Here is a 14,144-nt window from a genome sequence, read left to right as displayed (position 1 = left end):
TCAGACATGCTGCAATGAACATCCTTGTGTATCTTGAGCTTTCAGATCCGTAGGCAAAATTGCAGTACTGGGATTGCTGGATTAAAAGCATATATATTTTAAATTTGGGTTGATATAACTAATTATCTTTTGAAATAATTTGCACCCTCTATACTTCCATTTTAGATATCACCAATTTTCCTGCCATCCAGGATTTGGACATTGACAGTGGGGCTTTTGCTTAATGCCAGTTCATCCCCTCAGACTATTAGTACCAGGGAGAATGTAGAGCCAGGAGGAAAGGGAAATTAAGTCCAGAGAACAGACCCTTCAGTGGCTAGCGTAGAGTTCCTTCGGCTGGGGAAATCAGCCATCCAGGACAGCAGACCGCACCATCTTTCTTTGCCAACAACGATCAACTAGAGCTAAATGAAATCCAAATGTGTCCATTTATAAAATAGGGATGATCTTTATACCTATTTTATTTTTATGGATGTGAATATCAATAAGATAAAATTTCGTTGTCTTAACCATTAGGAATTCTCCAGAAAGGTGGTAGGGTAAGTGTGTGAACTCAGGGCAGCAGAGTTCAAACCCGATCAAGACACAAAAGCTGTAGAGCAGTGACTTGCTTGTCATCTTAACTGCTTTTGTGTGACCAAATGTTTCCTGTGCCAACCAGTGGGAGAGAAGAAGTGAGCTTGTCTTTTAATTGCTTTAGAGTTTTGTTTATCTATTTAGCATCCCTTTTTGAAGTCCCAGGATTTATGGAACAATAAATGCCATTTACCGCTATGTGCTATTTTGGAATCCCCATCGGTTTTAGGAGTTTGGGTAAAAATATTTATCTGAAAGCTTATCAAATTTGAAATTGTACCAAGAAGTATTTTGCAGTAATTCATCCCAGTGAAACAAATTAAACTGTGGCAACGGCAAAGTTACTGTTTTTTTTTTTTTTTTTTTTAATAGTAGGATACAGACATTTACATATAATATATGTTTCCTAATGGGTGGGTGGGGAGCCTGGAAGGAAGGCTGAAAAGAGAATGGTTTGGCTGGCGTGCTGAATGATGGGTTTTTTTGTTTTGTTTTGTTTTTTAATTTTATTTATTTATTTGAAAGAGAGAGAGAGTAAGAGAGAGAGAGAGCACGAGGCGGGGGGGAAGGGGCAGAGGGAGAGGGAGAAGGACAAGCAGACTCCCCAATGAGCAGGGCTGGATCCCAGGGCAGTGGGACCATGGCAGTGGGACCATGACCTGAGCCCAAGGTAACCGCTTAACCAAGAGAGCCACCCAGGCACCCCTGAATGATGTTATTAGTTTACTCTAATACAAATTTTGGCCATGCAAGTGAGCCAATTTAGAGCATCCAAAACAAAGCACCTTCACCTTCTCACCTTAATAGTGTGAGAGATTAGTTTTAGACAGGTTTCATTTTTTTCACAGCATTCAGAAGTCCAATCTTAAGATTACCCAGCAGGATGTCACATGTCACATCTCACTGGGAACTAGAGAAGCTTGCCTGGTGTGATCATGACTTGATGAACGGAGTGGGGCAGAACAAGGGACCAAGAGGTGGGGGCTGCTCTTTGCTAAGGGCAAGCTTAGTGTAAAAGAGGAAGACCTAGAAGGACAAAGGGAGTGAATTCATTGGGTGACTCCCTTGCCCACCTCCTGCTCCCTCTGGTTTGTTCCTCCCGAGGACTGAACTCCCCAGAGTTTCTGGTGGTTTGAAGTTTCTGCTCCAGAGCAGACTACTCCAAGTGCAAATACAACGTCTAAGACTTTCTCCCAAGAAGGCAAGTCCAGTCCCTGCTGTGAAGCTGTTCCAAGCCTGGCCCTCCGTCCTTACTCTTCAGGACCTCCCTCCTCCACCTTGAGATTGACCGCAGATGCCCTGATGGCCTGGGGATCCAAACCCTCCGCATCCCCCGGGGGGCAGCAGCTACCCAAAACCCCGCTGCGCTGGAATCCCAAGTCCCTTGACTCCCTTACGGGTCTATGAATCCAGGAGGAGAGACGACTTTGTTCCACACCCTCTGAAAGCCCCTATCCAACGCTGTGTCCTGCACAAGGTGGGGAAGTCATTACGCATTGGCCGGCAGGATTAAGCGAATTCACACCAAGAGGTGAATGACTGAGCTCCGGGGCCTTCTGCGGGCATTTTACTTTAAAAGAAGCTGTTAGTAACCCGGAAGAATATGAACGGGGGACGGTGTAGACCAGGCTGGAGAGGAGCTTTGGGACTGGGAGGCTCCCTCCCAGCCCGAGGGGCTGGGGGCACTGAAGGCCCTGTGCCCAGGCCCTGCCAGTCCTACTGCTCGTGGCACTGACCTACCCGGAGCCCAAGGTCCGGCCCCTCCTCAGTGCCCACCAGGAAGCAGTAGGGGATGAATAAAGAAATGCTTGTGGACTAAGGGAAGATCCACATTCCGTTTAAGACGCAATCCAGGGCCTAGGAAAGCCTGGCCTGCGGGCCGCAGTGGGGTCCCTCCAGCGTGGTCGCCCACACCTTCTTGGCCACAGCAGGGTTCGGGGTGGGGGACTTCCCGCGGCGGGGGCTGGGCGGAAGGGACTGGTTTCAGGATTGGTGCACGTCCAGCTGTCCTAACCCCCTACAACGGAGGCCAGCGGCAGAGGGTCCCCGGTGGCTGGCCTGGGCCCCCCGGGTGGAGCGGCCGGACCGGCGGGAGGCTCGAGTGCCTTCTAGTCCGTGGCCCGCGCGGCGGGCGAAGTTGAGGGGGGTGAGCAGTCGCTTCCCAGGGTCAGGCTGGAGTTTCCCCCGCAGGCCACTGGGGCAGGCGTGTCTCGGCGCTCTGGGACAGCCGGACCCGCCTTCGCTTTCCGCCGCAAGGCCCGTGGCCTCTGGGCTGAGGTCATGGAGGGCCAGGCGCCCTGCGGAGGCCCCGGAGGCGACACCGCCCCGGACACGCCACGGACACGCTAAGCGCTTTCGGTGCTTTTCACACTTTCCCACCGCTCCGGACCGCCCTCGGGTTCCCAAGTAGCCCAGGGCGCGGCGTGGGGGAACCTTTGTGCCCTCGCTGTTTGCTGGGACTTTTTCTTCCGAAGAGAGCTTCCCCCACCCCTTTCCTCTCGAAAGTCTTGTGGTTTCCCTAGAAGTCGGCAAGAAGTTGAGAAGGTTGCGGAGCGCTCTCTAGCTCTTTCCCGTCCCGAAACTCTAAAAACCCGAGGCGTTCGGCCGCTGGCAGATATTTGGGGTCAAGAGGAGGGAGCGAACGGTGCATTCCTTCGCCCTCCTCCCTCCCACCTGGTCCCTCAGCTCCCCTCCTCCGCCCCCGCCCCGGGCTCGGCCCTGCGCCCCGGCTCTCGCAGCCGGACCCGGGAGCTGCAGGGTTAAGCCCTGGAATGTGGCGGCGAGGAATGTGCATGCAGATGAGCCCAGCGAGGGGAGGGGCGGACGGAGGCGGGCCCGGGGCGGGGCGCATGCTAATAGCACGCAAATGAGGAGGCCCGTCGCCGCCGCGGCCGCCGCTCCGCCGAGCTTCCCGGATCCGAGCCCAGACGGCGGCGGCTCGGGCAGCCTGGGCGCCGCGACCCTCGGCGGCCACAGGGGGACGGGGAGGAGGAGGAGGAAGAGGCGGAGGCAGCGGCTGCAGCCGCGAGGAGGAGGAGGAGGAGGAGGGTTCGCTCGCCAGCTCCGACGCAGACATGGTGGACTGATCCCCGGCGGGGCCGAGAGCAGGGTTTCCTGAGGCGCCCCCCGCGCGTGGCCCCGCCGCGCCCCGCGCCCCGCAGCCCCTCGCCGGCGCCCGCGTCGGGTGCGGCGGCCGGGCCGGGCAGTCACGTTCCCGCCGCGTCCCGCGCCCGGTCCCTATGGAGGCGCCGCTCGCCGGCGAGGCCGCCGACCATGCCTAGGAGGGCCGGGAGCGGGCAGCTGCCGCTACCCCGGGGCTGGGAGGAGGCCAGGGACTACGACGGCAAGGTCTTCTACATCGACCACAACACCAGGAGGACCAGCTGGATCGACCCCCGGGACAGGTGGGCGGCCGGGCCGCGGGTGGGCGCGGGGACCCGCCTCAGAAGCGCGGCGGCGGCTGTTGTCCCGGAGATCCGGCCGATCGGCGGCGCCCGCGGCGCGGGGGGCGTGGGGCGTGGGGCGTCGCCGGCCCCGGAGTGCCGGGAGGGGTCTCGGGAAGGAGGTTGGGGACCATCAGCCGGTGAGGAGCCCCGGAGGGGCTCGGTTGGAGCCGCCCCTTCCAGGGCCTCTTTGCCCGCTCCCTTCCCGACTCCCCCTGGGACCTTTAGACACTCCCGGCCCGGAGGGAAGGGTGGAATTTGGCGCCCCGGGCTGGCACTTCGTGTCCCGTTAACGGACCCCGAGGAGCCACCTGAGCCTTGCCGCGAGCTCGCCTCCGCCTAAAGTGGGCCAAATTGGAGCTGGAGGGTAGCTTCGGCCTTTGGAAGGCGGGGACGGGCCGGGAGCCTCCGGGAGAAGGCCTAAGTGCAAGGTGGGGAACCAGCCGACCAAGCCACCTGTGGCATCTCTCTGGCCGTCCTTGGCAGCCAGCCTTGACTGCAAGTTCTTGACGGGCCACCGGTCAGGCGGGAGGTCCTGGGCATGGCGGGGGGGGGGGGGGGGGGGTTCCAGGCACCCTTCCTCGCCGGGCCCTGGCTGTGGGTGTTACTAGCTTTGCCCCTCAGAGTTTAGAAACGCTTTTTTGGGGGGGGGGAAGGGTTTGGTTTACTGCTTACTCTAAGTCTTCACCTGAAAACTTGAACTGAGTCTTAGATCTTGAAAAGGCAGATTCTGTTTTGAAGAAAGAAGTGCAGTGAACATCGAAACGGACTTGAGCTTAGCATGATGTCTTGTAGTTTTCAACACACACTTTTTAGTCCTGCTTGGAGGTAAAGTGGAGAAGCATAACCAAATCATCGTCCAAGGAGCTGAGGAGCTGACATTTCGCCTCATGTTCACAAATGTTGGAACTCTATCTCATCTGTCTTGTTACCCTTACAAGGAAAATTTCTGAAAGTTGGACCTATTATAAGAATAATAGGAGATATTTCTAATTGTAAATTTGTAAATTGGCCATTAAGGAGGCGTTCCTAATTGTAAATTAGGGGTTTATAACCTTTTAGGTGCTTCTATTACCCCTTTTCTTAATTTGAAGTTGAAATAGTTTCGTACTTTATGTTCTTAGTGAACTTTTATCTTAAGAATATTGTTTTTTGAAAGCTAGTAAAGAGTAATTATAAGAAAGTCATAAATGGCATTATAAATTTATGGAACAATCCTTATTAAATTATCCATGAAGGTATCAGTTTAGGTTTCCCTTCTGAAATGAGAAAAGGCACCTGTGCTGAGGTTCTCTCTTGCCACAACCTGGCCGCCTGTTGCTGGCCTGGTGAAAGTCAGGACAAGCATCACACCTTCACAGTTTCTCCAGACATATTAGTTGTTGTCATAAACTTCACGCTCCAGGTCAGTTACTTGACTTATGCCCTTGCACTTGAAACTGTTTAACAGATAGTAAATGTCAGCGATGATGGTGTGCACCGAGCAGTGACTTCTAAGGCACCTGTATAAATATTTGACTTTTACAGTTATGTGGTAATTCTGCTTTCTCATACTTGGAGTTTCAGGTTCTTGAAATTGCGGTGAATTCTTGAAATTTTTAGGCGTTTCAGATTCCCTTCATTTTGCATGTTCAATTATATCGTCTCATTTATATTTACCAACAAAGATTATAAAGAACATGTGATGCCTGGGTAAAACAAATAGAAAGTGAGGTAAGATATGACTTGGCTTATCCATATCACTACTTCTTAAACAAGTTAAGCATGCCTTTTACTTTAAACTGTTAATGGATTAACAATTATTATGAACTCTGTTTTCAGGAAACTGGGTAGCCAATTCATTTGATGTGGATAAACAGTTTTGACTAAGATGACTTGTTATTATTCCAGTTTTCTTTGAAGCAGTTAGATCTTTAAGTATTTGGAAATAGAAATTTGGTTATAAACATTTCTGGATCTCACTATGAGTGCTAAAAACTTCTGTGAGATCAGGGTCATTGCTGACATACTTAGTTTAAATTTGATTCTGTTTTCTTTTAGGGCAACGAAGTGACTGTAGGTCTTGCTAAATTGTGTGAGAGGATATTTGGAACAACTATGAACTCTAGTCAGTTTTGTTAGACACTTACCAAACATATGGAAAAAGAGATGTTACACAGGCCAGTTGGAGTGTGCCCATTCTTCTACAGGATCAAATTACAAATCCTGGAAGAAAAGTGTCTGGATAAACTGTGGGTATGCAGTACCTTTGAACTTTTAAAGTCAATTAATTAAAATGGTCACGATGACTTACCCAGTTGTATTTATGTTAAGAAAAATTCTGACGGTCTATCAGAATTGGTGAAGTATTTCTGATTGTATAGATATATATGCAGATTTAGTGGTGGGGGGGGTAGTGGAAGGCTGGAGGCTTTTACAAGAACGTAATCTTGTTCAATAAGCAGTGGTTTTAGAATACTGAAGTATTAAAATACTTTTAAGCTTTTGGAGGTAGATGACCTAATGCAAACTTTGCTGGGACATGATTAAAGCTTTTATTGCCCCACCACTTATTAACTGAGTAAGCTTAGCTGAGTTTGTGAGTCCCTCTAAACCTTCGTTTTCAACTCTGAGATGAAGATAATACCACGTACCTCATAGGGATGGTTTGGGGTCCCTAATTACGGCCCAGCCAAATAGTACTAGTGGTGGTGCTGTCATTCCACTGCAAGAACTGATTGGTAGTTCAGGTTACCCCTGGACATAGTGGATGTACTGGCGCCTATTTATTCTGTCTTTACTGTGTGGCAGTCACTGGGCTAAGCTTCTTAACCGTGATCTCATTCTGTTCTCCCGTTAGTCCTATGAGGTGGTGCTATTATTATCTTCCAGTTACAGATGAGGAAATGGAGTCACAGAGCCATTGCCCTTGCTGTTAAAAGGGGCCAGGATTTGAAGTGAGACACTTTGACTCTAGAGCCTGTGTCCTGTGTCATTCCTTTAGAGCGCTGGAACACCTGGACATGCTCAGGGGTTTTTGGGTGGAGTAGAACCTCTTTGCCTAAGTGTTGATTTTTCAGGCTGATTGACCGGTCTTTGTTGGTCTTCAAAGGTTCCTGTTAACTTTTTGTGATTCTTAGATCCCTGAGTTAGCCGCACGTAGGGTCTGGTTCATGAATGCCTTGGGAGTAGGGTTGGCCGCCCACCAGGTTGACCCCGTTGAACAACAGTGCAGGGCCAGGTAGAACTTGGAAATTCAGTGTACTCTTGGGCACATTAGAAGTTCTGTTTGGGGAAGAGTTAAGGGCTCTGTCTCGTTCCTGAATAGATTACAATTTTACTATAGTGGGCTTGACTTTGCCCTCCTCCTCCCCCCCTCACCAATCCTGAGGAAATCTCCCTGACCATGATTCCTTGCCTCCTACTCCCACGCCCTCACAGTGGATCAACTGTTACTTTGGGGGTCTACTCCCTCCCTCACCTCTTATTTTGCCCACCACGGACAGCCTTTGAGCACACCAGTTGGCGTTTATGGTGGCCCATAGATCATGGCCAAATGGTGTGGTGCGTAAAAAACACCCCCTACATTCAACATAGGAGAAAAAGGTGGGATGGATTCATTGCCTCTGAGAGGAATAGCGGGCGAAGGTGGGCAGGCCTCAGAGACTGGGTGAGTGGTTGTACAAACTCTCAGTAGAATTCTGCTCATTTTCTGCCCTTGGATTGAATGTTATCCTGAGATACAATAATTTTGTCTAGTTGAATGTAAAAGATTTACCACCACACAAAAACTTGCTAATAGACATATTCTTTGGTTTATGGCTAGCATCAGATATTGAGTGACCTGTGTGCTTTCTAATTGAACGGCAGAAGTTCTGGGTGGGGTGGGAAGGGGAGGGTGACAGGAGGAAGAGGATGTCAGCTGGGTATCCTTGATGGCTGAGCTAACTCTTGGCTCTTTACGCCCAGTTTATGGCACGTGATTAGGATCTGAGGAACTCTGTATTGTCTTTCAAAGTCAAAGCAAGTAATTTTGCTAAACCTACTGCTAAAGTGTAAATTCCTCAAGAGACCTAATTGCTTATTACTGCTTTCTGTGTCCTTTGTAGATGGTAGATGTTAAATGAATGTTGGTTAGGTCAATTAATGAAGAAAGTTGTTAAATTAATGAAAGAATGCTAGTTGAGCTACTCTCTTCCAGTTCCTTATTGTTAACGCTTTAGAAAAAATTACCCATATCCACCACCAACCAGAGACAATCGATTTTCCAGTTAGATTAAAAATAATGAGAGAACTAAGCTGCTACATTTTGACTAATAGTATAAATATGGGAATTATAAGAGCAAAGAAAACAAAATCAGCCCTTACAGTCTTAATCACAACTGCCATTGTCATAGATTGCCGGAAATCATTCCTCTCCAGCCGGCTGAGTTTGGGTGCCAAGTGGTTACTGTGAATTATTTGAGTGATTATGGTTTTTGAAGTGTGGAGAGGTTGTTAAAGAAAGGTTTTGTTTTGTTTTGTTTTTAATCACTCTGGGAAGCACTAATTTAAACTCAACTGTGCTGTCTTCCAAAAATTCCCAAAGAAGTATTTCATGTTTTCAACACAGTTTGCTATAGTGCTTGCAGGAGGGAGCAGCAGTTGCTTAGTATATGACTAAGATTTCTCCTGTGACTTTAATAGTCCGTAGTCAGCAGTGTAATTTTGTTGGAAGACTTAGGGCAGCACTTGTTTTTTCAGGAAAGACTATTATTTATGAATTTTTTTTTTTTTTTTAGTTGCAAATCACTGAATTGCAAGTTACCTAGTCAACCCTTAAGGCTTGTGGCCTTCCAGTGTTTTAAGTCTCCTGTAGGGAAGCCCAGGTGAGCTGGGAAGTGTGGAAGCTGCCCTGCAGCCTGACAAGATCCTGTCCTGCCTGCTTGTGGGACTTGGAGATACTGCCTTGTGAATGGCACGTGCTTGCTTTTCTTGCGTAAACGTCAGGAGGAGAGAGACGCTGCCATGCAAGTGGGGCGTGGCCAGCTTCCTTGTGCTGATGGGGGAGTTCTTGAAGTGAGCCTAATACGACGTCAGATCCTTGAGATAGGGCCTGAGTCTGTGTAGGCTCTGGCCCTATGAACTTGATTAGAATTGGTTGACCTGATTTCTTGGTAGAATTGTGGGCTAATTTCTTCATTTCTGAAGCTCTGTTATTGGAAAAACGATCACGGAAGTATAGAGAATAGGAAAGGGTTTTTTTTTTTTTTTTTAAAGATTTTATTTATTTATTTGACAGAGAGAGAGATAGCGAGAGCAGGAACACAAGCAGGGGGAGTGGGAGAGGGAGAAGCAGGCTTCCCGCCGAGCAGGGAGCCCGATGTGGGACTCGATCCCAGGACCCTGGGATCATGACCTGAGCCGAAGGCAGACGCTTAACGACTGAGCCACCCAGGCGCCCAGGAAAGGGGTTTTTTAAAGACAACAGTGTGTATGTAAGTTATGGACTAAAAATGATTTACCAGATATATAGGCCCACTCTCTTCAGTGGCTTTTTTTCCAGTTATTATTTTATTTTTTATTGAGATTAAAAAAAAATCACATAAAATTCACCATTTTAAAGGAACATTCAGTGGTTTTTAGTATACTCACAACGTCATGCAACCATAACCATTATGTAATGCCTGAACATTTTTATCACCTCAAAAAGAAACGCTCTGTCCACTAAGAGCTCACCTTCCATTCTTCCCCCCACCTGCTGCCTTTGGCAACCACTAATCTACTTTCTGTCTTCATGGTTGTCCCTCTTCTGGACATTTCGTGTAAATGGAATCATGCAACTGTGTCCTTTGTGTCTGGCTGCTTTCATTTAGCACAGTGTTTTCAGGTACCATCCATGTTGTAGCAGGTGACAGAACTTCATTCCTTTTTATGACTTTGAATAATATTCTGTTGTACGGATATACCATATACACTTTGTTTCTCCATTCATCGGTTGATGGGCATTTGGGTTGCTACCTCCTTTTGGTTGTTACGAATAACGCTGCTGTGAGTGTTCATGTATAATTTTTGTATGAATATATGTTTTCAGTTCTCTTGGGTAGATCCCTAGAAGTGGAACTGCTACGTCACATGGGAATTCTATACTTCTTGAGGCTCTGCCGAGCCATTTTCCATTCCCACCAGCAGTGTCCGAGGGTTCTAGTTTTTCCACATCCTCACCAGCACTTGTTGTTTTCGGTTTGTTTTGTTTTGTTTTAAGCATTTCTCCTGGGCACGAGGTGGTATCTGACTGCGGTTTGGATTTGCCTTTCCCTCTGCCCAGTGTTTTGCTAGCCTTACCGTGACCCAAGCTTCCCGCCTTTATTCTAGCCTTGTAGCCCTTCCCGCTCTCCCCACCTTTTTGTGTCCTCTCGCTTATTACGGGACCAGGAAAAAGTTAGCTAAGAGACATCAGTTCTGTTCAGTCTCACATCGCTCTTCCCTTTCTCCCCAGTCTCACCGCTTTGAATCAGTGTAACACCGAAGTTGAGGCTATAGGCTTTTCCCCAGTTTTTACTGTGCCAGCCCGCAGAATGCCTTGGGCTCTGGGAGGCATGAGGACAAACAGGATTGCACCCCAGCTCAGCTTGCTTACAGCTTAGTTTGCATAATCACCTTTAAAAAGTGAAAGAAAATGTGGGTATCGTCCATTACATTTTCTTTAGATATCCCTTTAATTCAGCCTAAGGGTGGGGAGGAGTGGTGAGAGGAATTAGAGGTAGAAGACAGTGCCAGAAAACATATTAACTTTTGTCTTCATCCCAAATACAATATATTTTAAGAGGCCTACATGTAAATCATGGAAATAATGAATTATAATGTATGTGTATATGTATATAACCAGCTTATTAAACATGATTTGATGTTTAAAAGCTTTTAGTTTAGCGACATATGGTAAGGATCAAGTTCATTTTTATTAATTAAAAAAACAAAAAACAAAAAAACACCAGTTGGAGAAAAGCTGGTAAAGACTGCCTTGGCCAGGTGATCAAGGTGAATAGCGACAGTGATAACTCATGTGGACGTCCCCTTGATGTGATGTGATGACAATGACACTTTGTGGTCTTCCTCCCCCAAACTATCATAACCCTAGTCTAATCATGAGAAGAACACCCACCAAATCTCGGCAGAGGGACATTCTACAAAATATCTCACCTGTACTCTTTAAAAAACTGTCGTGATTCTCAGAAACAAGGGAAGTCTGAGAAACAGTCCCAGCCAAGAGGAGCCCAGGGAGACATGAGGACTAAATGGAATATGGTATCCTGGAGAGGAGCCTGGAACAGAAGAAGGACATTAGGTACAAGCTAAGGAAGTCTGGAAAAAGTATGGATTCTAGTTAATCATAATATATCGTTCCTGGTTCATTAATTTTAATCAACATAACATCCTGTTAGGGGAAACTGAGTGTGGGATATACGGAAACTCTGTACTAAGTACATTTTTTTCTGTAAATCTAAAACTGTTCCCCCGCAAAATAGTTGATTTTAAAAAGATTACCAAAAAAACACACAAAACAGTTGGAAGTGTTTTTCTTTAGTCAAAATGTGACTGCGCTATGTAATTATGGGTTTTTTTGGTATACTTGAAAAGCAAGGGTGGGCAAACTAGGGCCCAGGGGCCAAATCCCAGCCTGCAGCCTTGTTTTTATATAACCCTCCAGCTAAGAATGGCTTTTACATCATTAAAGGGTTGTAAACAAACAAACAAAAACAAAGAAGAATATGTGACAGAGATTGTACGTGGCCCACAAAGCTTAAAATATTTACTCTGGCCCTTTACAGAAAAATTTTGCCAACCTCTGATAAAAAGTGAGATGATAGTCTTTAAAAATATTTTATATTGGGGCGCCTGGGTGGCTCAGTTGGTTAAGCATCTGCCTTCGGCACAGGTCATGATCCCAGGGTCCTGGGATCCAGCCCCGCATCGGGCTCAGCGGGAAGCCTGCTTCTCCTTCTCCCACTGCCCCTGCTTGTGTTCCCTCTCTCTCGCTGTGTCTCTCTCTGTCAAATAAAATCTTAAAAAAAATATTTTATGTAAACATTTAGAAGAAGTATTGAGCATACATGATAAAATGGTATGTTTTTATCAGTCATCATTGATCATTTTTTTCACAAAGAACCTGGGCTCGGGGCGCCTGGGTGGCTCAGTCGTTAAGCGTCTGCCTTCGGCTCAGGTCATGATTCCAGGGTCCTGGGATCGAGCCCCGCATCGGGCTCCCTGCTCGGCGGGAAGCCTGCTTCTCCCTCTCCCACTCCCCCTGCTTGTGTTCCCTCTCTCGCTGTCTCTCTCTCTGTCAAATACATAAATAAAATCTTTAAAAATAAAAAAAAAAAAAAAAAAAGAAAACAAAGAACCTGGGCTCTAGGCACCATGTAGTATAATGATGGATCAGACACGGATGCTGAGATTGAGGAGTTGTCTTGCTGATCTTACCACTTTTCTTTTAATGCAGCATGTCACATAAAGTTTTCCAAACCCGTTCTTCTCTGAAGTAGCTGTAATTGTACGTAGGGACCTGAAAAAAAACAGGCAAAACTGAAGTTCTGGAGATATCATAGTTGTTTACAGTTTACTATTGGAGGTACAAATACAGTAATCGGTTTTGATGGTTGGAAACACTGATTTTCCTGTGACAGATTGATGGTGTTTATAAAATCACAAAGTTGGTGATGATGATCAAGTAGAAAATGAGGCCATGTATTATCTTTATAAAGCAAGTGCCTGTCACAGTCAAGCGTGTTCCAAAGATGCTGTGAAAGGCTAAGATTGTATTACTCTGTGACTAATTTTTCCAATATTGTTAGCCCTGATGCCAGTAAAGAAATCATAGTTGTGGGGCGCCTGGGTGGCTCAGTTGGTTGAGCATTGAACTGTTGGTTTCGGTTCAGGTCATGGCCTCGGGGCCCTGGGATGGAGGCCTGTGTCAGGCTCTGCGCTTAGCAGGTAGTCTGCTTGAGGTTCTCTCTCTCCCTCTGCCCCTCCCCTCCTGCTCGCTCTCTCTAAAAATAAATGGATAAACCTCTAAAAAAACAAAAAGTAAAAGGAAAGAACTCATGGTTCCGAGAGGCCAGTGGTGAGCAGCACTGAAAATGGGGCCCCTGGGAAGTGGGGCATGGCGGGGTAACAGAGCTCAGCTTTGGGGACCGTGCTTTCACTCCTGTGACACTGGAGGAGTCGCGGTGGTCCCGACAGAGAGTTGGACCAGAGGTGTACATTTAACTTACTTTGGTCTCCATGGCGGCAGGGGTAGGGAATGGAAAGAAATGGGGACGTTATCTTGATTATCAAAATAGCGACTGACTTTTAGCTAAAGAGTGTCCCTGCTATTTCTGTAAAAAGGGGTGTGTCGGGATCGGGCAGGCAGAGAGGCTTTCCTTTGGTTCGACTGTTGCTGCTTCTGCACGAGCTGCTTTTCCAGCGTGGCCGCGGCGGTCGTGATCACTGGCTCTGACCGTGACCGTGAGTGCCGACAGCAGTAGTAAACATTGACGGACAGCGATCTGTGCTCTGCACTCCTGATTAAGATTCTGTCTTTGTGCTAGACTGTGGAATGTGTTGTGTACTTTACTGACATTGCTCCATTTTACGAGAAGGTAATTTTATTAAGTGGCACTGATAGTCAAGTTTAAAGCATGGGAGACACAACTTTTACTGCAAAAGACAGCAAGAGCACGCAGTTTCACGCAGCGCAAAACTTTATTCTGCAGTTTTCCTTAGTGGTACGGTTTTTCATAGAGATACATTGAAAAACCAATCTTTTTTTTTTTTTCCATTGAAACTGTGACAGTGAATGAATGTGTGGAATCCGTATTGTACGTGATATCCCTGGGTTGTCAGTTTTGTCTGCTTATAGGTCTAGGTGTGTTCATTTCTGGCTGGTCTTTTCCCTTTCTGTGCCAATTGTCAGGGTGTTTGAACTTGTTAGAGGTTTACTTTCTCCCCTCATTGCCTCTCTTTCCCCCTTTCTGCTAAGTGGCGCAGCTCATGACATTTCTCTTAGGACCATATAACTATAAACTGGTATTTAACTTAGGACCGTGTAACTATAAACTGGTATTAATGCCTTGGTTTGCTGTTGCAGATCCAAAGGCTGTAGGGCTGACTCGATTGTCTAATACC

The 14,144-nt window shown here is 47.2% G+C and overlaps 1 protein-coding gene across 2 annotated transcripts in view; it reads left to right on the top strand.

Moving 5' to 3' along the window:
* The first annotated feature begins 3,451 nt into the window (after nt 1-3,451).
* WWC2 (WW and C2 domain containing 2) overlaps nt 3,452-14,144 on the top strand; it is a 201,897-nt gene continuing 191,204 nt past the window's right edge. For both annotated transcript variants that reach the window (XR_013446669.1, XM_036071321.2), the window contains exon 1: nt 3,452-3,980. Coding sequence is in view for 1 of the 2 variants with exons in the window: in XM_036071321.2 (XP_035927214.1) it covers nt 3,850-3,980 (131 nt within the window). In the remaining variant the exon portion in view is untranslated. The remainder of the gene's footprint in view (nt 3,981-14,144) is intronic.

This window comes from Halichoerus grypus, chromosome 3, assembly GCF_964656455.1.
Source record: "Halichoerus grypus chromosome 3, mHalGry1.hap1.1, whole genome shotgun sequence".
Classification (NCBI taxonomy): Eukaryota; Metazoa; Chordata; class Mammalia; order Carnivora; family Phocidae; genus Halichoerus; species Halichoerus grypus.
Note: the sequence above shows the minus strand (reverse complement) of the source record. Positions and strands in the feature narration are given on the sequence as shown.